Raw genomic sequence first — 22,052 nt, 5'->3', positions numbered from 1 at the left:
GGGATGAAAATTAGCGTAGGTAAAGATCATAGAATCATAGAATAGTTTGAGTAGGAAGGGACCTTAAAGATCATCTAGCTCCACGCCCCTACCATGGGCAGGGACACCTCCCACTGGATCAGGCTGCCCAAGGCCCATCCAGCCTGGCCTGAACACCTCCAGGGATGGGGCAGCCACAGCTTCCCCGGGCAACCTGTTTCAGGGCCTCACCACTCTCATTGTGAAGAAATTCCTCCTTATGTCCAGTCTAAATCTGCCCCTCTCCAGTTTATACCCATTGTCCCTCATCCTATCACTACAAGCCTTTCTAAATAGTCCCTCCCCAGCTTTCTTGTAACCCCTTCAGGTATTGGAAGGTCACTACAACATCTCCCCACAGCCTTCTCTTCTCCAGGCTGAACAACCCCAACTCTCAGTCTGTCCTCGTACGGGAGGTGCTCCAGCACTCAGATTATCCTTGTAGCCCTCTTCTGAAACAGGCTTTGAGCCCTCTCTTCTGTGATGCTGGTACCTAAGTCACAAGAGTTTTTCTGGTTACAAGTGGTGTCCCCTGGGCTCCGTGTTGGGGAGGGTCTGTTCAATATCTTTGTTAACAATCCAGATGAGGGAACCAAGTGCTCCCTCAGTTTGCAGATGACACTAAGCTGGGCATCTCCTCAACATCTTGAGGAGTTCTTTAAGTTCTACACCCAGAAGCAACAGTAGCTTCCACAGTAAGGACTTAGGTGAAAAAGGTCTTGAAAGACATAGAAGTAAATGAAATTTCAGCTGCTCCACAAACCTGCCTGATCTAACAACGAGTGGTAGTTTGCAAACACGTAATAAATACTGGAAAATGAAAGTGCATGAGGGGAACTTTTCCAATCAAGAAGATGCTGCCCTGTTTGAATACAACAGGGAATTATTCTGCAGATTCAGGTATTTTCTAGCCTTACAGATTAATATTTTTAATACACTAACACTGCTCACCTCCTGCCATTCAGATCTTTGTCACAAATTTATCATTTTTAACCATTTTATAGATCACAGAATGATGGAACGGTTTGGGTTGGATGGGACCTCAAAGGCCATCTAGTCCAAGCCCCTGCCATAGGCAGGGACACCCCCCACTGGATCAGGAGCTCCAAGCCCCATCCAGCCTGGCCTTGAACACCTCCAGGGATGGGGCAGCCACCACTGCTCTGGGCAACGTGGGCCAAGGCCTCCCACGCTCACAGGAAAACATTTCTCTCTAACATCTCATGTAATCTCCCCTCTTGCAGCTCAAAACCATTCCCCCTCATCCTGTCCCTGCACTCCCTGATCAAGAGCCCCTGTCCAGCTTTTCCCTTTCAGCTGGAAGCTGCTTTCAGGTTTCCCTGGAGCCTTCTCTGACCAAACCCCAGCTCTCCCAGCCTGTGGAGGCACTTCAGCCCTTGGATCATCTTTGTGGCCTCCTGATGAACATCTCGCAATGATATAGAATCAAAACAAATATTCATCATTTCTAACAAGAGACTGGTTTGCATTTTTAGAAAATCAATTCTGCTGATCTGTCAGCAAGGCCCTTACCCGTGCGCCCAAGCCCGGCATGGCAGTGCACCGCCACCCTCCCTTCCTGCAGTGCGAAGGCCACAACTTTTACCATGTCCAGTATGGTCGTCAGGGAAGCCACTCCATAATCCTTCCATCCAAAGTTATAAAAATAAACTAAAACACAAAGGGAGAGAGTTACCTCCCGTTGGACCGAACACTGCTGTACGTAGAGGAGAAATGACTAATAATAAATGATAGCACTGAAATTGCAGAGTGAATTTAGGGTCTGGCTATGTTCTGTTTGTAAGAGACTGTTTTCCCATTTGAGTACGCTCGCTACTGAAATGTGATGAATACATGAAGACAGCAAAGATTTGTCAAGCTGAAGTGCAGCCAGAATGCAAGCAGCATAAGAAAATGGGGTGATTCATACAGAAATTACCGAGCTATCTAGAGACACTAATTTCTTCTTTTTAGAAATAAAAACATTTCTTCCGTCAGGAGCCATTTCCTACAGAGGTGCTTCTCCTCATATGAAAACACAGAAATACTGTCATACAAATGGCCTCAAAAGAAATAACCTTTTGTAGGCTGGATGGGAAAGCAGGAATTTGAAACACCATAATGTTTTATATATTTGGGAATGCAGAAGAAAAAGAAAAATTCATCTAGCTGTTGTTCTTTCTTTACTGCAAACATCAGAACATAAAGCTCCATCTCATCCTACACAGACACGATCTCGGATAATGTGTTACTCCCTCTTGAGTATAGTTGCCAAGTTTCATGTTTACATCCCACTTAGTTCAACAGTTTTCTATAACTGTTTTTAATACATGAGAATTCAAGTAAAAATCTCGTTAAGTGCCAAAATCAATAATTAATGAGGAACAGCAGCAGGGGTGAACTTACTTCCAGCCTCCATAAAAGCTTCAGGAAGGTAGGTGAAGCCGCTTTCTTGTTCCAGTGGATTCCCACAGCTCGCGTGCTCCCCAGGACGCTGAAGGTTAATTACGGTTTTTATGCCACATCTTAAGGAAGGAATAGATGAGTCAAAGCATTACATGCAGCCAGAATCTCATTATCCCTTATTTTCTGAAACACACATTTATTCTTAGTGGAGAATTACCTGGATATTATTAAAACGAAAGGACTTTTATCAATATCCAAATCTATGTTGAAAGAGAAACTGGATCAGGAATTACACTAGTAGCACCTACAACAAATACTGCCTTGATTGGTTACCTTTCAAACTGCTCAATAATGTGGTATTTTTCTATCAATTCTGTTGAGGGTCGAGCCATAGCCAGGATGTTGTCTGTTATCCTGAGAAACAAGAAAAGGAGATAATAAACCAGATGTGATTTTTCAAGCAATGCTGCTACCATGTAGTGCCAGTGATACATCCTGTTCAGCTGATACCAATACAAGATATCAAAAGACTGACTGTTTAAATGCCAAATGTATTAAAATATCCTTTTAAGTAGAAATCTGGACTGCGATCTCTGCTTGGCCCTATCGGGTTTGTGTGCTCTGAACAGCAAAAAAACAGTATGGATGTAAAGTTACATTTCATATGGGTACTCCTGCATGTGAAAATGCTTCTGAAAACAGACCTTACATGATTTCATCTAAAATAAATATTTTTACTTTAAATTCCATTATGAACACATTTTCATTCTGATCCATTTTAACCTCAGCAAGAACTGTCGATAACCCAGAATAGTTTTGTAACTTGTGAGAGACAGGAATTTATTCTTTTGGATCTGAACCAAACTTGCTGTAAGCAAACAGAAGCCTTTTACCATCTTGGCTGGACTACACACAATGACCATTGTGGTTCACTGTTCAGCTGCAACTCTGCAGTGAGCCCTCGTTACGTTTTACACTTAACTTAGCTGATTTAAAATCATTAATTTACTTTGAGTTCTCTCTTTTAATAACTACAGTCGATGCAGTTCCATTTAGGGAGAGTAAATGGTGCTTTTTACCAAGAGGAATAGAGCCCTTTAATGGCTTGCTCCTGGTCACTCCACCGCGCTGGGTTTTCATACTTGCAGGCGCGCCCGCCGCACGCCATGGAGCACTGCATGGGGCCGGGGATCACATGCCGAAGGCGCTCTCCTACTTTCGTGTATTTAGCTGTCGGACGCCTGGAACTTCCTAGAACACAGGCAAACCCAGAGTTAGTGAGGAAGCTTAGAAATTCATCTCCACCTTCAAAAGTATCCATTCAATCACAACTGACAAAGTGACGATCAGCATAAATACACAGAGTACATATTTAAGATTCATTTTTCAGCACAGATTTAAAGTAAGGATTCCAAGGGGGAAAAATTGCTTCGGTTCCTGCAGAAGTTGTTTTTTGTCACCATAACTTTGGTTTTCCTGTTTAAGGTAGAGGTGTGTGACATCCTGTGCAACAGAAAAAAATGGCATAGTCCTATTCCACCTGAAACAGAAAGCACTTCACCATGGACTCGGTGCACTTGTGAACGTGGGCTTCTGTCTTATCTCCTCTCTGTAACTACGCAGTTACAAGTGAAAAGCATTTATTAAGCCTTGGATAAGGAACCAACGAATAAAATACAAGGAAGAAAACGTAACCCCCACTACTTTATCCATATATAAGATACAGTTAACGGAAGAAAAGGGTATGAACTGAGTACCAAGAAAATCCCCAGGACTGCCAGCATTCTTAATAAAAGGTACTTTACTTTTTTTTTCAGGAAAAGTCGCATCCAGCTCTTCAGGGCTCAGAGATGAAACCGCCACCATAACCCGGTGAGTCGATGATGAGAGCACCTCTACAGCCGAGCTCCGGCGCCTCTGGATTACACGAAGAAGGGGATCGGAGGAAGAATGCCTCCGACCCTGGAAAAAGTTGCTAAACAAACTCACTGCCGACCGCCTGCGGGGTGAGCCCTGCATGGCTGAGCAGCCCCAGCTCCCGTCTAGGGAGGTTGCTGAGGAGGCACTGGGAGGAAATCCACGCTGCTCAGCGCCGAAGTTGCGGAGAACTGTGCATCCTTCTGTACGCTCCAGTCAGCATGGGCTGCGCTGTCTCCATAGTAACTAACAATGAAGGCGCTGCTGCCAGCTATCCCCGAGGCTGCTCCGTTCTATAGGAACTGAGTCTGTTTGGGACAAACTGTTCCGCTGCCTGATGAAAATAGTTGCATTTCAAAGAGATAATTTGAAAAACGGATGGGGAACAACCAAAACATTTTCCATAAACAATAAGAGTATTTACTTCATCGCAAATACCAGGCGTTCAGACAGAAAATCCTGGATTCAAAAGAACAATCAAAATGTAGCTGGAGGCACCGCTTCTTGAGAAATCCGTCAGTACATTATACTCCCCCACTTCTTGGTTTAACATTCCACAACCACCTCTCCTCCCCCACATAGTCGCTCCAAAATGCATCATTAGCTCTGTGATGATTGGGATTAGTGTGCTCCTGCTGGAACGGTGGTACATGATGAATTGTAGACTGTTTGCTCTGGACCATTCATATCTTCCACAAAACACAGTTTGTTATTCAAAACAAAAGGCTTTTTTTTTTCCAGGACACAGCTTTTTTTGTTAAGCAGAGTTGTTAACCCCACAGGCTGAGACAAAGCAGGTTACAGGGAGATGTATCAGTTGAGTGCTTTAGGCTTTCAAAGGTAGGTATTAGGTGGCAAATTGCCTCCCACTTGGCTTCCAGTGCGCTAAGAAGGAGAATGAGGTGGCCAGGAAGACTGCAACACTCTCAAAAGCACGAAATTCTGACGTTACTATGTGGAGAACAGACTGCAGCAATGTTCAAACCTTTGTCATCCCATTGTCAGTGCATTAGACTGCAAACCCACAAAAATCCTCCCTAACTTTGTTCAATAAGCAAATGAATCCCATAGCATCTTCCTGAACACACACACTGCCTTCAGCCTGTGCTGCTTCTTAAAAACTGTAACAGTGACAGAGGAATTGAGTCAAGAGAAAGCGCTCTTCTGATCAGGCAAAAATTTACTGTTTCTTCTAGGTGCTGACCAGGAATTGAGTGACGGAACTTTGAATACTGTTAGGGTGATGTGGTGAGGTTTGCTGCAAAACCAGGCCTGAAACGTCAGCAAGGATGCTGTATGGAAAAAGAAAATGTTCAAGCTGACTCTGCTAGCTGATGGCTCCAAACTCCTATCCTAATTCAAGAATAAAGCTGATATCAAGAGGTGAGGAAATACCAAAATGTGCTTCTATTCTGGGGGCTGGGTGTATGTCTGCTGGATTTTATATCTGGCTCAAACTTTGCATTTGGTGGTGCTCAAAGAGAAAATAAGATTCTGAAATGCCGTAACCACGGCACAAACAAGATAGTTATATAATAAAGTCTGTGTATCTGCAGCTGCTTTGCTTGTGGCAGCTTGGGGCACGCAGTGGTGGGTGGGTGGAGGTCTGGCCCAGGCTGAGCACCGGGGGCTGTGAGCTGGCCTGTCATAGCCACGTGCTGTCCCCTGACCAGACCTTCTAAACTTCACCTGGGAGCAGATGAGATGGCCCCGATCAGACCGTCCAGCTCCACAGCGGGTGGGATGGCACCCGCAGCAGAGATGGTGTAAAAGGACACTGACCCTGCGGGGGCTGCCGCCCTTCTTCAGGACCAGCCCAGCCCCACCTCCCGTGAGACGGACCCAGGACATCACAGAACCCCAGTGGTGACTCTCGCTATTCTCTTGTGCAACCTCTCTCCCACCCTGTTCTTCTCTCTTTTCCCCTTTTCTCCTCTTGTAAGGAACAGTTAAGTGGTTATTAGCAGTAACAAATACTCTAGTGGGAGGTGTCCCTGCTTATCGCGGGGGGGGGTTGGAACTAGATGATTTTTAAGGTCCCTTCCAACCCCAACTATTCTATGATTCTATAATTCTATGATTCTATGAATACCTGGCCTTGTTCGTACCTTAATCTCTCGGTATCCAAACCTACAGTCCTGGCAAGTTAGTCTGTCTTGCACAGGGCAGAAGAGAAAGTAGATGAAAAAAGCAATTTCTTTCCTCTACCAGGATTTCTATCTGCTACCTCTATCCAGGAAACATGAAGAATGTTTTCTAATTAATTATATTGCGTCCTTATACTTAATTCTTCTTCTTTTTCTCTTCCCAGAAATTTTTCTTCAATAAATATCAAGTGATAGTGGAGCCAGAAACAAACGAGTTAAAATGCCACACATCATTACTTTCCTACTGAATCTAGCAGGATTTACAAGTACTCACCCAAAAGAGTAAGAATGACATCCTAGAAGAGGTTAGATTTGTATTAGAGTTTTTTTGATGAAAGTGTGTTTGTGCTTTCAGAGATGTAGGCAGCTACTGAACACAAAAATCACAGTTTCTTCATTTGAGCCCTGGACAACATGTAAGGAGCAGAAAAGCTCCACATATTAACACATCACGGTGATGATAAAGTAATGCTGTTTGGTTTAGTTACAGAGTTTTGTATTTAGAATCCGGGGATAATAGATCTTATTTTAAATTTTCTATAGAAATATATGTATTTTTAGAATTTCTCTAAGCACGTTTTATGAATCAGAAACTCATTACCTGAGCTCATATTTGCAAGATACAAACTGCTCTCTAGCAAGGAAGAATATGGTAGTTCATTCTGCAGCAGAACTCCTGCAGCCATCGCAGTACCTGTTGAAATAGAAGACGTTCACTGAAAATCTACAACAGCAGCTCAAAAATGCACAATAAAATCAAGTACCTGGCACTGGGCTATAGGGGATTAAGATGTGGGCAGTCAGACATGGACTGTGCTTTGGTTTTTTGTGTGCAGTCATCTTAAAATTCAACAGCTTCACTGTCTGGCCTACCAAGTCAAAGTGTTGTCCGTGGTGTGTCTCTAACTCTAGAACTTGGCTGATGACGTCCTTCAGGACTGTGTGCTTCACACGGACAGGAACCACTCAACCGAAAGCATTCAACATAAGGTCATCTTGATTCTCTCTGATTCTTAGAAGCAAGCACACAACCAGAGATCGTGAACTGACATCTCACAAGGGGCTTTTCCAGCAAAGCCAATGAAGTGGCCATGGCAGCACAATTTCTAGACAATATCACTTAGAATTGTAGCTGATATTTGCCAAACCGACTGCCCACACATTACAGGCCTTCTCTGCCCTCTTCCCTCCTTTCCTTGCCTTCTGTCTGTGGGCAAGTTTGAGCTCATATAGATGACTGTTCTCCTCTAACAACAAGACAAAGTCTGAGCAGAAACCAGTTCTCATGCTTTAACAGATTTGCTAATCCAAGGTAAGTCCTGGTCTGAAATCCTGGCAAACACAAAGCTGAAGGAAAGTTGTAAATGCAAACACATTTATCGGTCACTGTGATGCTTAAATAAACCATTAACATGGGTCTTGAGTGGAAACTAAGCCAGTAAAAGATTCAAATTCTGTTTCTCTTATCTCTATAGGAAAACAGTTGCAAATATAACAAAAAAGCAGGTTTTATACCAGACTGTGTTGTATGTGGAAAATATTTCTAAGCAGACAAACCTTAGGTCCCAAATTCTACAAAACCAATGTTAGGATTCAGCAGTTCAACAAAGTGTTTTAAAAGAGATGAGGAGGAACGGCTTTAAATTGGACGAAGACTTAGATTAGACATTAGGAAGAAATTCTTCACAATGAGGGTGGGGAGGCCCTGGCCCAGGTTACCCAGGGAAGCTGTGGCTGCCCCATCCCTGGAGGTGTTTAAGGCCAGGCTGGATGGAGCTTTGAGGAACCTGATCCAGTGGGAGGTGTCCCTGCCCATGGCAGGGGGTGGAACTGGATGGACTTCGAAGTCTCTTCCAAGCCAAACCATTCTGTGATTCTGTGATTTGTTTGTGAAAGCCCAAAGGTCTATTGAAACTTCAGTGATGCTCAGAAATGCATTTGTTAGGTAAATATATTAATGTGAATTAGGATGAATGTCAATAGAGATTAAAGAGTATCCGGAGCATTTTCTACTCATCTACTTGACCAGCTGACTTGGCACTTCTAAACGTCAGTCCCATAATAAACAGACAGGAATACTTGCTTGCATATAGGCATGAATATTTGCATATAACTACATTCCCTTTGGAGGAGCTCCAAAATCTCTCTTTTTTTCCAGTGGACTTTGAAACCAGTAAGAGATGGCTTTCACAACAGGAGGAAACTTTGTAGCTAAAGAAATAACTTTATTTATCCCCATAAATTCTTCTTAGAGTTAACATGAATCAACAAAAATTGTTGGTTACTACTGGTCAGGAAGTTCTCTTACAAAATCTCACTTGCCTGCCCAGACACCACACACGCACTGGAACAAGACCTGTCCCACCATGCGGGCAGCAGAACCACCATCAGCATCACTATTTAGTTCTCCTATTTCCTGGCACTCAAGGGTTAGAAAAAATGAGATGAAATATCAGAGATATTGTTACCACTTCAAACTATTTAAATGTTTAAATCAGAAGTCAGGCTGACAACAATTCAGGTGAAAAGGGAAGAGACGGAGATTAATGTGGAAGAGAACGTACCTACAGCATTAGTAATTGCTAGCAGGATTGTCCTCAATGGCACAAAGAAATAATGTCTTTCTTTGTTGTGCCGGAAACAAGACCTCCCTCAATTCTATTCCAGAAGCAGCCGAATCCATATTTCCCATTCTGGATAACAAGACAGCTCCAACTGACTTAAATATTTAATCTGTGAGCCTTTCGGTTTGCTGGATTTCCTCCCCACCAGGGCTGTTAAACCACACAGCATGGTCAGTGGAAGCAATTCCCTTCGATTTACTTTGGAAAAGGTTAATTATAGTTGTGACAAAGCACCTTACGGAGTTACACTGCGCTCCCTGGGAAAGATGTGGAGAGTCACTATTTGGGACAGTTTTGGTGTTGACGTTATTGGAAAGGCAGGTTTACAGCCCTGCACAGATAAAAAGAAGGTTACAAGGGAAAACTGTGCTTGGGTAAAGGAAATAACTCTTCGTTCCTCTTTTGAAGTGACAGGGCCTGATTGACAGGCCTAAAATGATACAGGTGACCCACGGATGATTCACACTGCATAGCTGCGTGTGCTGTTCAATCTGTAATTTTTCCCATCGCTGTGATCAGAATTGTGCTGTGCTATTCCTGATGCAGACAGCATGAGAAAGTGTTTCAGGACGGGCATTATCACCAGAATTGGGCTGTGCTACTTTAATTGTAGCTTCTCAAGTACAGAGAAAAGAAAGAAAACTATTAACAACCTGGCTCACCAGTCAGCACAAGCACGGATGCTGTGTGAAAAAGAGAGGAGCTCTGCAGGGATGTTACATCTCTATGGCCCCTTAGCTTAAAGATGAGATATTCAACTGTTTCCTCCTCTACTCTCCTGGGATCCTGGCCACGTTCTGGGAGAAGGAGGGGGCGGTAAGCAGCTGCGGCCAGACTCTGCTTTTTGGGGTGCTGCAAGTTGTTTGTTCGATGATACAAAAGCTAGCCCCTTCGCAGCAATTTCTGGGAGACCCTGCCTATGAGCAGACGCACTGCACAGGAACCCTAATTGTTGGGACTGTTTCTCCAAATCCTAATTGTAAGAAAAGGGCTTCCCCAGCGACTACAGCTCTGGATGATGATGATGAGGCAATTGTAATTTATCTTTCTTAATCACTATACTTAGAATCATAGAATAGTTGGGGTTGGAAGGGACCTTAAAGCCCATCCAGTTCCAACCCCCCTGCACCTCCCACTGGATCAGGCTGTCCAAGGCTCATCCAACCTGGCCTTGAACACCTCCAGGGATGGGGCAGCCACAGCTTCCCTGGACAACCTGTGCCAGAGCCTCATCACTCTCATGGTGAAGAAATTCCTCCTTATGCCTAGTCTAAATCTGCCCCTCTCCAGTTTATAGCCATTGCACCGTGTCCTATCACTACAGCCTTTGTAAACAGCCCCTCCCCAGCTTTCTTCAGGTACTGGAAGGTCGCTACAAGGTCTCCTCGGAGCCTTCTCTCCAGGTTGAGCAACCCCAACTCTCTCAGCCTGTCCTCGTATGGGAGGTGCTCCAGCTCTCAAATCATCTTTGTAGACCTCCTACAACTCCTACTAATCATTCCCTTGTAGTAATAATCAGACATGTTGCCTTTAACAGCTGTTACTTTTACCTTGTTGTTGACCACTACTAATAATTTGTTACCTTTCTTGCTCTAATAAGTCGAATAAAATGACTTTACATAAGAGTATTTGAAAGTTTGGGCTTTTATGCTGATCGTGCTTTGTGCTTGGCACCCTGTGGTAAAACATCTATGTATCAGGTATTCTTAAATTTTCAGAAGATCCTTTTCAGCAGTTTGTACATCACACGAACACTCTATGGATGCTGAGCATTATTCCAGGTCATGGCCGTCATTAGCGGTCAGAGGGAAGGGGGTCAATCATGACACCACCTTAATCAGATCCGCTCTGGTAGCTGTGACACGCATCTCGATTGCCATGGCAGCAAAGAAGCTCGCCTTCTAATCCCTGTTTCCCAAGTCAAGAAGTGGAATGGTTTCTCAGGTGGTGTTCTGCCTCTTTTATCACAGGAAGCAAAGTCATTAAAGTGTGCACAAACAGCACAGCTGACGACCCCAAAACAGAGCAAAAATACTGCGTTGCTGGCTGCTGATGTAAACAGCAGCACAGCATCACCCGAGGAAACACAGCTTTTGGAATCAGGAATCACTGTCAAACATCAAGCACTAAGGGGGATATCTCAGGAGGTCCCCTCCAGGTGTGGTTTTTACATTTCTGGTGTCTGTATACATTTTTGAGGTGGTTTTTCTTTCCCCACTTTTGAGCAGACCAATTCACAACAAAAAAAGGTAGAATATCTTTCATCAGGGAATAAAGAGATAGGACGAGGGGGAAGGGCTTTGAGCTGAAAGAGGGGAGATTGAGATGAGATCTTAGCAAGAAATGTTTCACTCTGAAGGTGGGGAGGCCCTGGCCCAGGCTGTCCAGAGCAGTGGTGGCTGCTCCATCCCTGGAGGTGTTCAAGGCCAGGTTGGATGGGGCTTGGGGCAACCTGATCCAGCGGGACGTGTCCCAGTAGGTGGCAGGGATGGGACTGGATGGGCTTTGAGATTCCTTCCAACCCAAACCATTCTATAGTTTTATGATCTTTTGTTTCCTGTTGGTTGCACCATTGATCCTTCTCTGGCATTTGGTACCATGGTATCGCTGCTTCATATATGCAGAGAGGTGACTTTCTTGCAGAGGCAACAGGGTAGGCATGCTGAGCTGTGAGAGGTGACATCACTTTATGCTTCCATTTTAAGGGATGAAGCTGCATCTTGTCCACATCCATTTTCTCTGGAATAAAAGCACTTCCCTTTGTAAAGTTACACATAGAGAAGTAAAGTGTCACACAGCGAGGACGACAACTGGGAGATCAGGGATCCACAGGTTCTCCAATTAACCGGTGGATAGAATTACAAAGCATCATAGAATGGGTTGGATTGGGAGGGGCCTTAAAGATCACCCAGTTCCAACCCAAGGAAGAGCATAAATGCGTTATACCTCACTGCTTTCCCCACGCAGGGTGCAAGATGGAGTCAGCAAACCAGTAGTGGGCTGGGGTGAGGTGCTAGTAGCAAGAAAGAAGGATCACAGCAGAAGCTGTGAGCCAAAACCGGCTGAGGTGTCACTCTGCCTTGTAAACAAGGAAGATTCCCTTTCAGTACTTCAGGATCTGGATCGGTGGCTCCCAGACACTGGGGGGAATTTTTCCTCCAGAATTAAATGAGAGAAAGGAACAATGGCCAATGTTTTAGCAGCCAGAAAATAATTATATAGCCAAGAAGTGGTAAGATAAGAAGATGCTGCAATTAAGGCAGTTATTTAATAGAAGTGATTACTATCTTGTACTTCAGAACTCATTTTCAAAACTGCAAAAGCTTGTGTTCCAGACTGGAACGATTCCTATTGGGGCAGTTCAGCTGCCAGCACGAACAGGAATCCCACTGTAAAGCTCCCCAGTGCGTTTCTGTGAACTCCTAACAGTGAGGTCCCATCACTCCAGATCTACGTAGATTTGGTAACCGAGACTATGACAGCAGAGCACACAGTTTAGAAGGTTACGTTCCTGTATTCATATGTATTACATTCACGTATTAACACAAAAACATCTTAAATAACATCCCTGGAGGTGTTCAAGGCCAGGCTGGATGAGGCTTTGAGCACCCTGATCCAGTGGGAGGTGTCCCTCCCCATGGCAGGGGGGTGGAACTGGATGGGCTTTATGATTCCTTCCAACCCAAACCATTCCACAATTCTATGATTTTATAAGATTTTAATTTTAAAATGTCACGGTACAAGGAAAAATACTTTAACCTCAAATATATTAACACAATACAGTCAAGTGCTGATGCCTCTCTCACAATGCCTCTCTCTCACTATTTTCCTGACTTCTAAAGTGAATTTGTTCTCTCCCTGTTGCAGGCACCTGTACATAACTACCCCACAGCCAAAGTGTTAAATGCACAACCAACTGCAGATGCGGGCAGTCACCACATTCACTTGGTACCCAAGCATGCAGGTGACCGCTCTGAGCTTCCCTCCAGGGCCTCGTTCTGCAAGTACTCATCTCCCTGAGAAGCTTTGCTTTTGTGAACAGGCCCACAGAAGTCGATATGGAATTTGTCTAAATAGAAGATCATAAGGGATTAAAGTTTTAATGCCAAAGTTGTACAAACTGCACTAATTAAGGTGTTTTAGTTACATAAGTAAAGATAAGTGCTAACTAAGACCAAACAAAGATGTGATAAGGGGGACTGTTTATATTTAATGAAGTGGTTAAGAGCTATTCAGTTGTAATCTGGTCTCTAAAGTGAAGCTTTAAATCTGATGCTTTAAGATAGGCAGATCATGAGTTTTTAACAGAATAATCTTCTAAACTTCCTGAGCCGCAGTCAGGCCTTTCAGCAGGACGCACTGGCAAATGGGATCGTGGTTTCAACTACAACAATTTTAACATTGCCAGAAATAACAAAGCATTTCTTTCTAAAGTCCTGTTAAAACTGTAACTAACTGAGGTCTGCGACACTAGATTATTCTGAATAATGAAACAAAATGCAAAGGTGGTTGTTCAGATGTATAGATTAGTAAAAGAGCTCGCTGGCAGGAGACAAGGCGCCACTAACACAAGGCTTGTGGGTAGTTCCAGCACTGAGGGCACCTGTTTCAGCAGGCACACCCCTCAGCTGCTTCTGGAGCTCCACATGAAATGTCTACTACCTGGGAGAAGCACCAAAAAATAATGGAGAAAATAAACACAGAGATGCCAGACAGGGAGAAGATACAGCAGTAACTTTGATTTTCTTATGGCTGAGTTCTATGTGATCCCCACAGCAGAACAACACCACAGCTGTTGTAAAACTCCAGTGACTTCCCTGGGACCACAACCAGAATGGATTTATTACTTCGGTATGTGTTTTTCCCCTTTTGGGAAAAAATATTCCCCATCTGTTTTAGTCAAAGGTGAAGGCCATTTCATCATTAAGTTTGATATTTGCAAAGGACTAGAACTGCTTTCGCACACAAAAGAGACAAAAGAGTACAATTCATCAGGAGATCACGTAGGTGTGTTTGCTATTCATAGGGGTTTTGACATAAACAGCTAAAAAGCGCAAGCGGAACTGAAGGACGGGTCTGCCGATCGCCTTGATTTGTGCTATTTAAGTCATGTCAGCTTTCTGTGGCAGCATTAATACAACAGTTGTCAGAAGTTATTTTAAACTACCTTGAGCAGCCTGGCAGCCAATCATTACTATTGAAAATTACAAAGGAGCTGTTGTAAAATGAACATATTAACACGTCTACAAACACAACTGGTGATTCAGATACTCTTGATCATGAAGATCACGTGTATTAAGAGACTCTCAGCCTCATAAGCCTGACTACAGACAGGAGAGTGAAATGTCAGGGGTGCAGCTGAACAACAGCAGGAGTGGGAAAGTTTAAAACCAAACTCTGCAAGTTAAGAGGAATTATTTTCAAAACCCGTACAGTCAAACCCACACTAAATTTACAGGTTTAATAGAGCTTCATTCCTTTTTATTTACCCCCTTACCTGTTACCCTGCAGAAAGAATAGGTGATTGTTGATCCCTTCATTGTCGCAGCACCAAACACCAGAACTACGTTGTAGGGAATTCTCATTCTACAAAGAGGAGCTGGGTGACGCTGCCTGGGGATTTCCTGTAGTTAACTGGATTGGGGTGGTAATCGGGGAGGAGCCAGTAACCATCTTGCAACTTAAGACTGCATGAGGAGTGCCTTACCCGCAGTGCAGATAATCATCCCTTAAACTGCTTTGTGTGTCTACCTGGATTTTAAAGGGATTGAGGCAAACAGGCCATACCAACCTGATGTTTTAATAACTGACTCTTCCCTCTCTTTTTTCCTGTTCCTCTCATCTTCCTATTATTGATGACAAGTCAAAATATATACATGTGTGTCTGCATGCATCAAACAACTCAGGCTACAGCTGCAGAGATAACATTGTGAGGTTATCATAATCACAGTTAAACTGATCCCTAAATTTGAAATTTCATGAAAAGGAAAGCAGAGAGAAAGGTTGCATTTTTATCTGCGGTTGCCCTCTGAACAAAGCATTTCTCACCCACTATAGCATAGAAAACAATTCACTGAAGTATTCACACTAAATGCAAATTAACTGCATTAAAAGTAAAATTTCAAAACCATAACAAAAGTCCATCTGAACGTAAAGGATGTGAGCTACTAAAAACCAAAGCCAAGACTGTGTTGTTTTAAATGAATCAAAGAATCACAGAATGGTTTGGGTTAGAAGGGACCTCAATGCCCATCCAGTCCTACACCCTGCCATGGGCAGGGACACCTCCCACTGGACCAGGTCACTCAAAGCCCCATCCAACCTGGCCTTGAACACCTCCAGGGATGGGGCAGCCACCACTGCTCTGGGCAACCTGATCCAGGGCCTCCCCACCCTCACAACAAAACATTTCTCCCTAAGATCCCACCTCAACCTCCCCTCTTCTGGCTGAAAACTGTTCCCCCTCATCCTATCCCTGCATTACCTGATCAGAAGTCCCTCCCCAGCCTTCCTGGAGCCCCTTTCTGTACTGGAAGATGCTCTAAGGTCTCCCTGGAGCCTTTTCTTCTCCAGGATGAACAACCCCAACTCTCTCAGCCTGTCCTCAGATGGGAGCTGCTCCAGCCCTTGGATCATCTCCGTGGCCTCCTCTGGACCCGTTGCAACAGTTTCACATCCTTCTTATGTTTGGGATTTCAGAACCGGATGCAAGATTCCAGGTGGGGTCTCACGAGAGTGGAGTAGAGGATTCCACGCCCTGCTTGCCAAGCTGCTTTTTTTTCAATAAATCTGAGCAGCACGCTGTTGCCCTGAGAATCCAAACCATCCAAGAACTAACCCCCCTCAGGAATCACATAAGTGGTCACAGAAGTGCTGTTATTTTATGGATATGACAGTAATCACTGACCATGTCAGTGAGAGCTTCTCAAGTGTGATCATTTAGAGCTTTCCCCAATAGCTGTGCTTATCTTAAGAATTTTGCTTAATATTTCCTAATTATCAGAATCTGCTCTTTGTTCTTTATTCATTTTAAAAAAATGCTAACTTCCTCCATGTCCTCCTACAAAACATTTTACCAGATGCTCCGTTTGTTTAACACATTTTATGCGTGCTGACACTTGAAAACTGTGTCTTTTTACTCATAGTTCTGATTTCTAGAGCTACTCCTATAATGACTACTACCAAGTGAGCAGCTTAGAGCAGCTTTCAATACTGAAAGGGGCTCCTGGAAAGCTGGGCAGGGGCTTTTTACAACGGCCTGGAGTGATAGGACGAGGGGGAATGGCTTTAAATTGGAAGGGGGAAGATTTAGACTAGACATTAGGAAGAAATTCTTCACGATGAGGGTGGGGAGGCCCTGGCCCAGGCTGTCCAGAGCAGTGGTGGCTGCCCCATCCCTGGAGGTGTCGAAGGCCAGGTAGGATGGGGCTTGGAGCCCCTGATCCAGTGGGAGGGGAAGGAACTGGATGGGCTTTGAGGTCCCTTCCAACCCAATCTATTCCATGATTTTACAACCAACTTGCAGGTGCTGGAGGTTTGCTGGGTTGCTCCTCATATATTACATTTGCACTCTTCAATATTAATGCCAGTTTATTCAGCAGAAGAACTCATTTTTCCCAGTGACCTGTAAAGTTTTGCTTGCTCCCGGGATCAGTGCCAGACATGTTTGTTCAAACAGGCTACACCATGGTATTTCTGTCAAGGCAAGGCTTTGTATGAAATGAGGGTGACTTTGCAGGGAGTTAACCATTGGGCTGAAATGATCTGCCATTTCCAAGGAAAGAATAGTCAGAGGAGGTGGGATGGCAGTGACTAAGCTAATAATCTTGGCATTTTCCTATTTAAACAAAATGACAAATCTCAAATTCTCTGGAAAATTCTACTGAACTGCGGTTGCCATTTAAAGACAGGAGCAAGCTTTTCAGGTAAGTGGAGCAGGGTCACAAGGCTGCCAGCAGCTTCTCTCACACTGCCTTGGCAAATCCACCAGTCCTGTGACCCTGGGTGCTAATTTATGGGATTGGGCAAGGAGAAAACTGTCTAAATTGTCTCCTAAGGACCTGGATGCAGTTAAAATGTTGGGCTATTGCTTGGACTGCACTGTTCTCATCTGAAGACAGAATCAAAACATCGATTTATCCTAAGACTTAAAATTTCCTAAGACCTCATTTACTGAAGTTATTTTAAATTTAGTACAAACTATGTAGTTAGAGTCCTAGCTGACTTTGGACATTTCCAGCTTCACCTTTTGATTTTTGTTCTTCTCATGGATAATAAAAATCAATTGGCGTTGCTTTATTTTCAGCTTGTATGGAAACACTGCAGGGAGGGCTTTAATTTTGAGTAATTTGGAAACTGTCAGAAATTATATTAAAGACTTTTTGTAAGTTTTGCTATTAGATTTTATTTTCATTATACATTTCTGTCCCTGCATAACGCAGAACTGCTGCAAATCAATCGCAAAAGCAAGGTCAAAGCCTCCCTCGGGCAAACCTCAACAACACCACCAGTGTTACAGCTGTGAGATAAACACACATGTTAAGATGCCCAGTGAGATCCCAGAAGCCCAGCAGCAATCCCTGTCCTCTTTCCCCACCTGCACTTCCAACAGTCCCTCTTTTTCTCTGTGTTCCCCTCTTAAAATTGCCAATAATGGATAAAATGGAAACACAGTGAAATGTCAGGCAAAGGCAGCATAGCGATGATGCTTTCAATTCTAAAGACAGTTCTAAAGCTGCCCTGCCAAGCACAAGCACTGTTTAATGTACGGGTGATTGCTAAGAAACATTGGGCTTGAAGTGGGCACCCAGAGCAGCTGCTGAGTGTCTGCACAATAAAACTTAACTCTTCAAAACCGTCAGACTAGAAAAGGAAAAAAAAATTGTGTAGCTGTAACGTTGCCAATCCTTTTAGGCATTTTATGAAGTGCTTTTTGCTACGGAACAGAATGGTCAAGCTCTGTAACACAGGGAAGTGTTTGACTGAAGAACCAAGAAGTCAAACAAATTTAACAGAAGTTGTAGACATCAAGAGTTGCAGGTGGCAGAAACTGCTTCATGCTCCTCTGATAGAATCATGGAATCATTAAGGTTGGAAAAGACCTCTAAGATCGTCCAGTCCAACCATCAGCCCAACCCCACCGTGCCTAATAAACCGTGTTTCAAGTACCATGGTCACATATTGTCTGAACCCCTCCAGGAATGGAGAATTCACCATGGCCCTGGGCAGTCTCTGACAGGGCTTCACCACTCTGTCAGGAAAGAAATGTTTCCTAATATTCAACCTAAAATTCCCCTGGTGCAACCTGAGGCCATATCCTCTTTGCCCATCACTCGTTCCTTGGGAGAAAAGCCCAGCACCCACCACAACCTCATTTCCAGGAGCTGCAGAGAGCGATAAGGTCTCCCCTCAGCCTTCTCCTTCTCCAGGCTAAACAGACTCAGGTCCCTCAGCTACTCCCAGAACCCTTGGGCTCCAGCCCCTTCCCAGCTCCGTTCCCTTCTCCAGACACAGTCCCACTCCTCAATGTCCTCCTTGTAGTGAGGGGCCCAAAACTGAACATTGGATTTGAGGTACACCCTCAGCAGTGCCGCGTGCAGGGGGACGATCCCTTCCCTACTCCAGACTGGAGAGAAAGCTGAGGAAATGGATATGTTTTTATGTGTTTTTTTTATTTCCAACAACAACCTACCCAACGTCAGGAGTAAAAATGTTTCTAAAAAATTTCTATATTATCATGAAAAAGAACCACAGAAAACAAGGTCAGAAATAATTTGCCTTTTGCCAAATATTTGCTTAAGGAGTTCTGGAGCCCAAACATTGTTTCACGAAGGAATTCTAAACAATACACTAGCAGTAAAAAATGTAAAGCAAGCCAGCAAACTTTACTCTCCATTCAGAAAATGGGAATGTATTGCCAGAAACTGGGAATATACTACATTTTCCAGCTAGTACCAAAGTATCCAAGCACTCTTATACCTTATCTAGGCACTTGCATTCCATTTTTCCAGTATTTGTAGCATATTGCTTCCCAGCGACAGGCTTCATCCATGTCAGGTTCCACACTTGCTCCTCATGACTTTAGGAAAAAATCAGGAAAAAATACTCCTTATGGTACCATGGGATTTATGATGAAGTAAAATATTTACTCTAACGCATGGAAGAAACACTATGCAGATCAGTTTATGCTGCCACCCAAGCAATTACATAATGAGAGAGGATTACACTGCTAATTATATCTCAGAGGTGATATTCTTGCAGCACCGTCTCCCTAACTTTGCCTTTCTTGTCTCACACGTGTGGCTCCATGGATGTTTCACATAAACCACTGATGAAAACGAGAGATGGAAAAAACACTTTTAAAGCAACAAATGATTGCAAATGCCTGAATTTGTTTTGTTACATATTCTTTCGGGATTAATTACTGCACAGTCGTGGTGCTCGGCTCTACTAATCGAGGTGCAACCCTCAAAACATGGCTCTTTCTAAGAAGAGCAAAGCAAGGGAGCTGCGCAGAGGGAAAACACAAGTCTGGATTATTAACCTATCAGGCAATCTTATATCTTTTTGTTAATCTACTGAAAATCCATAACAGCTACACATAAACTGGCTATCCTGTGCTTCTCCAGCTGAAGAAAATGCCACATGCATGCCCGTGTTAACATAGAATTATCAGCATTGGAAAAGGTGGGGTTGTTCAGCCTGGAGAAGAAAAGGCTCTGGGGAGGCCTTAGAGCAGCTTCCACTACTGAAAGAGGCTCCATGAAAGCTGGGGGGGGGCTTTTGATCCGAGAGTGCAGGGAGAGGACAAGGGGAATGGTTTGAAGCTGAAAAACAGGAGATTGAGATGAGACCTTATGAAGAAATGTTTTGCTGTGAGGGTGGGGAGGCCCTGGCCCAGGTTGCCCAGAGCAGTGGTGGCTGCCCCCTCCCTGGAGGTGTTGAAGGCCAGGCTGGATGGGGCTTGGGGTCCCTGATCCAGTGAGAGATGTCCCTGCCCACAGCAGGGTGCTGGAATTGGATGGGCCTTCCAACCCAAACCATTCCATGGTTCTATGATTCTACAATCACCAAATCCAACTACCAGCCCAACACCACTGTGCCTTCCAAACTATTTCCCATCACCACCTCCAATGGGGTTTGAGCGAGCTGGCTTTTCTGGAGTGGCTGAGAACGAGAGGCAGGGTTCAGTGCCTACAGCCCAGGACAAATCTGCTGGAAGGGTCCTTCCATCACTGGTATCACCCACAGTGGTGGGCGTCACAGCTCTTGCACGCAATCCCTGTTCCCTGTCAGGGGTACACCTTGGTGAAGGTTAAATCCCACTGTGCTCTTCGCCACAAGCCAGATCTCCTCGCTGTTCTGTGTCAGGGAGCTCCGGTTGCTGGAGGGTTAGGGTTAGGGGTTAGGGTTAGTGGTAGGGTTAGCAAGGCAGATCCCAGCTGTTTGAAGCCCCAAGAGCTGTGGAGCAGGGAGGGGTCACTTTTTAACAGACAGGCTCCACAGGCAATAGGATGAGAGGAAATGGCCTCAAGGGGTGTTTAGACTGACATCAGGAAGAGTTTCTTCACTGAAACGGTTCTCAGGCACTGGAACAGCTGCCTGGGGAGGTGGAGGAGTCCCCATCTCTAGAGGGGTTTAAAAGATGGGCCGAAGAGGTGTTCGGAGATCTGGTTTAGTAGTGGACAGGGACGGCTGGATTCAATGATCTCAAAAGCCTTTTCCAATCAAAGTGCTCAGTGATTCTACGATACCTGGGAGAAGGGAACTGACAGAGAATCATGGAATGGTTTGGGTTGGAAGGGACCTCAAAGCCCATCCAGTCCCACCCCTGCCATGGGCAGGGACACCTCCCACTGGATCAGGGGCTCCAAGCCCCATCCAACCTGGCCTTGAACCCCTCCAGGGATGGGGCAGCCACCACTGCTCTGGGCAACCTGGGCCAGGGCCTCCCCACCCTCACAGCAAAACATTTCTCCCTCAGATCTCATCTCAATCTCCCCTCTTGCAGCTGAAAATTGTTCCCCCTCGCCCTCTCCCCGCCCTCCCTGCCCAAGGGCCCCTCCCCAGCTTTCCTGCAGCCCCTTTCAGCGCCGGCAGCCGCTCCGAGGTCTCTCCCCGCCAGCCCCGCACCCACCTGGCCGCGCCGCCTCGGGGCCGCCGCTCGGAAATGGCGGGAGGGGCGGGGCGGCGGGAGGAGCCGAGGGGCCCGGGTCCCCCGTGGGCCGCCGGAGGGTCCCCAGTCCGGAGCCTGCGCACCCGGGGAAGGGGAGGAGGCGGTGGTCGCTGTTCCTGGAGTCACGGTGTGGTTTGGTTAGGAAAGACGTCGAGAGAGGGGGCTGGAGAACAAGTCTTACGAGGAGCAGCTGAGAGAGCTGGGGGTGTTTATCCTGGAGAAGAGGAGGCTGAGGGGAGACCTCATTGCTCCCTACAACTACCTGAAAGGAGGTTGTGGAGAGGAGGGAGCTGGGCTCTTCTCCCAAGTGACAGGGGACAGGATGAGAGGGAATGGCCTCAAGCTCCGCCAGGGGAGGTTTAGGCTGGACATTAGGAAAAAATTCTTCACAGGAAGGGTCACTGGGCACTGGCAGAGGCTGCCCAGGGAGGCGGTTGAGCCCCCTTCCCTGTGGGTGTTTAAAGGACGGGTGGATGAGGTGCTGAGGGGACATGGTTTAGTGATTGATGGGAATGGTTCGACTCGATGATCTAGTGGTTCTTTTCCAGCCTAATGATTCTGTGATGCTGTGATTATCGAGTCCAACCCTCCCTGTCCACCACTGAACTGTCCCTGGGCACCTCCCCTGGCTGGCTCTCGAACCCCTCCGGGGATGGGGAGTCCTCCACCTCCCTGGGCAGCCATTTCAGTGCCCAAGAACCCTTTTGTGAGGAAGTTTTTGCCTGATATCCACTCTAAACCTGGCACAACTTGAGGCCATTTCCT

General features: G+C 45.2%; 1 protein-coding gene across 4 annotated transcripts in view; it reads right to left on the bottom strand.

The window, feature by feature from the left end:
* The window catches only part of PTPDC1 (protein tyrosine phosphatase domain containing 1), a 28,122-nt gene extending 6,855 nt beyond the window's left edge, over positions 1-21,267 (bottom strand). The window contains exons 1-7 of one of the 4 annotated variants that reach the window (XM_069865677.1): positions 21,249-21,267; positions 19,091-19,190; positions 7,090-7,182; positions 3,504-3,675; positions 2,758-2,838; positions 2,425-2,543; positions 1,552-1,689 (exon numbers count right to left, since the gene is read on the bottom strand). In XM_069865677.1, the coding sequence (XP_069721778.1) occupies positions 1,552-1,689; positions 2,425-2,543; positions 2,758-2,838; positions 3,504-3,675; positions 7,090-7,174 (595 nt within the window). In that variant the 5' untranslated portion in view covers positions 7,175-7,182; positions 19,091-19,190; positions 21,249-21,267. Of the gene's footprint in view, positions 1-1,551; positions 1,690-2,424; positions 2,544-2,757; positions 2,839-3,503; positions 3,676-4,229; positions 5,396-7,089; positions 7,183-14,609; positions 14,749-19,090; positions 19,191-21,248 lie in introns of those variants that run through there. The other 3 variants (XM_069865676.1, XM_069865678.1, XM_069865675.1) reach the window with 3 other exon arrangements.
* Positions 21,268-22,052: the final 785 nt, after the last annotated feature.

Source organism: Phaenicophaeus curvirostris, chromosome 11 (genome assembly GCF_032191515.1).
Source record: "Phaenicophaeus curvirostris isolate KB17595 chromosome 11, BPBGC_Pcur_1.0, whole genome shotgun sequence".
Lineage (NCBI taxonomy): Eukaryota > Metazoa > Chordata > Aves > Cuculiformes > Cuculidae > Phaenicophaeus > Phaenicophaeus curvirostris.
Note: the sequence above shows the minus strand (reverse complement) of the source record. Positions and strands in the feature narration are given on the sequence as shown.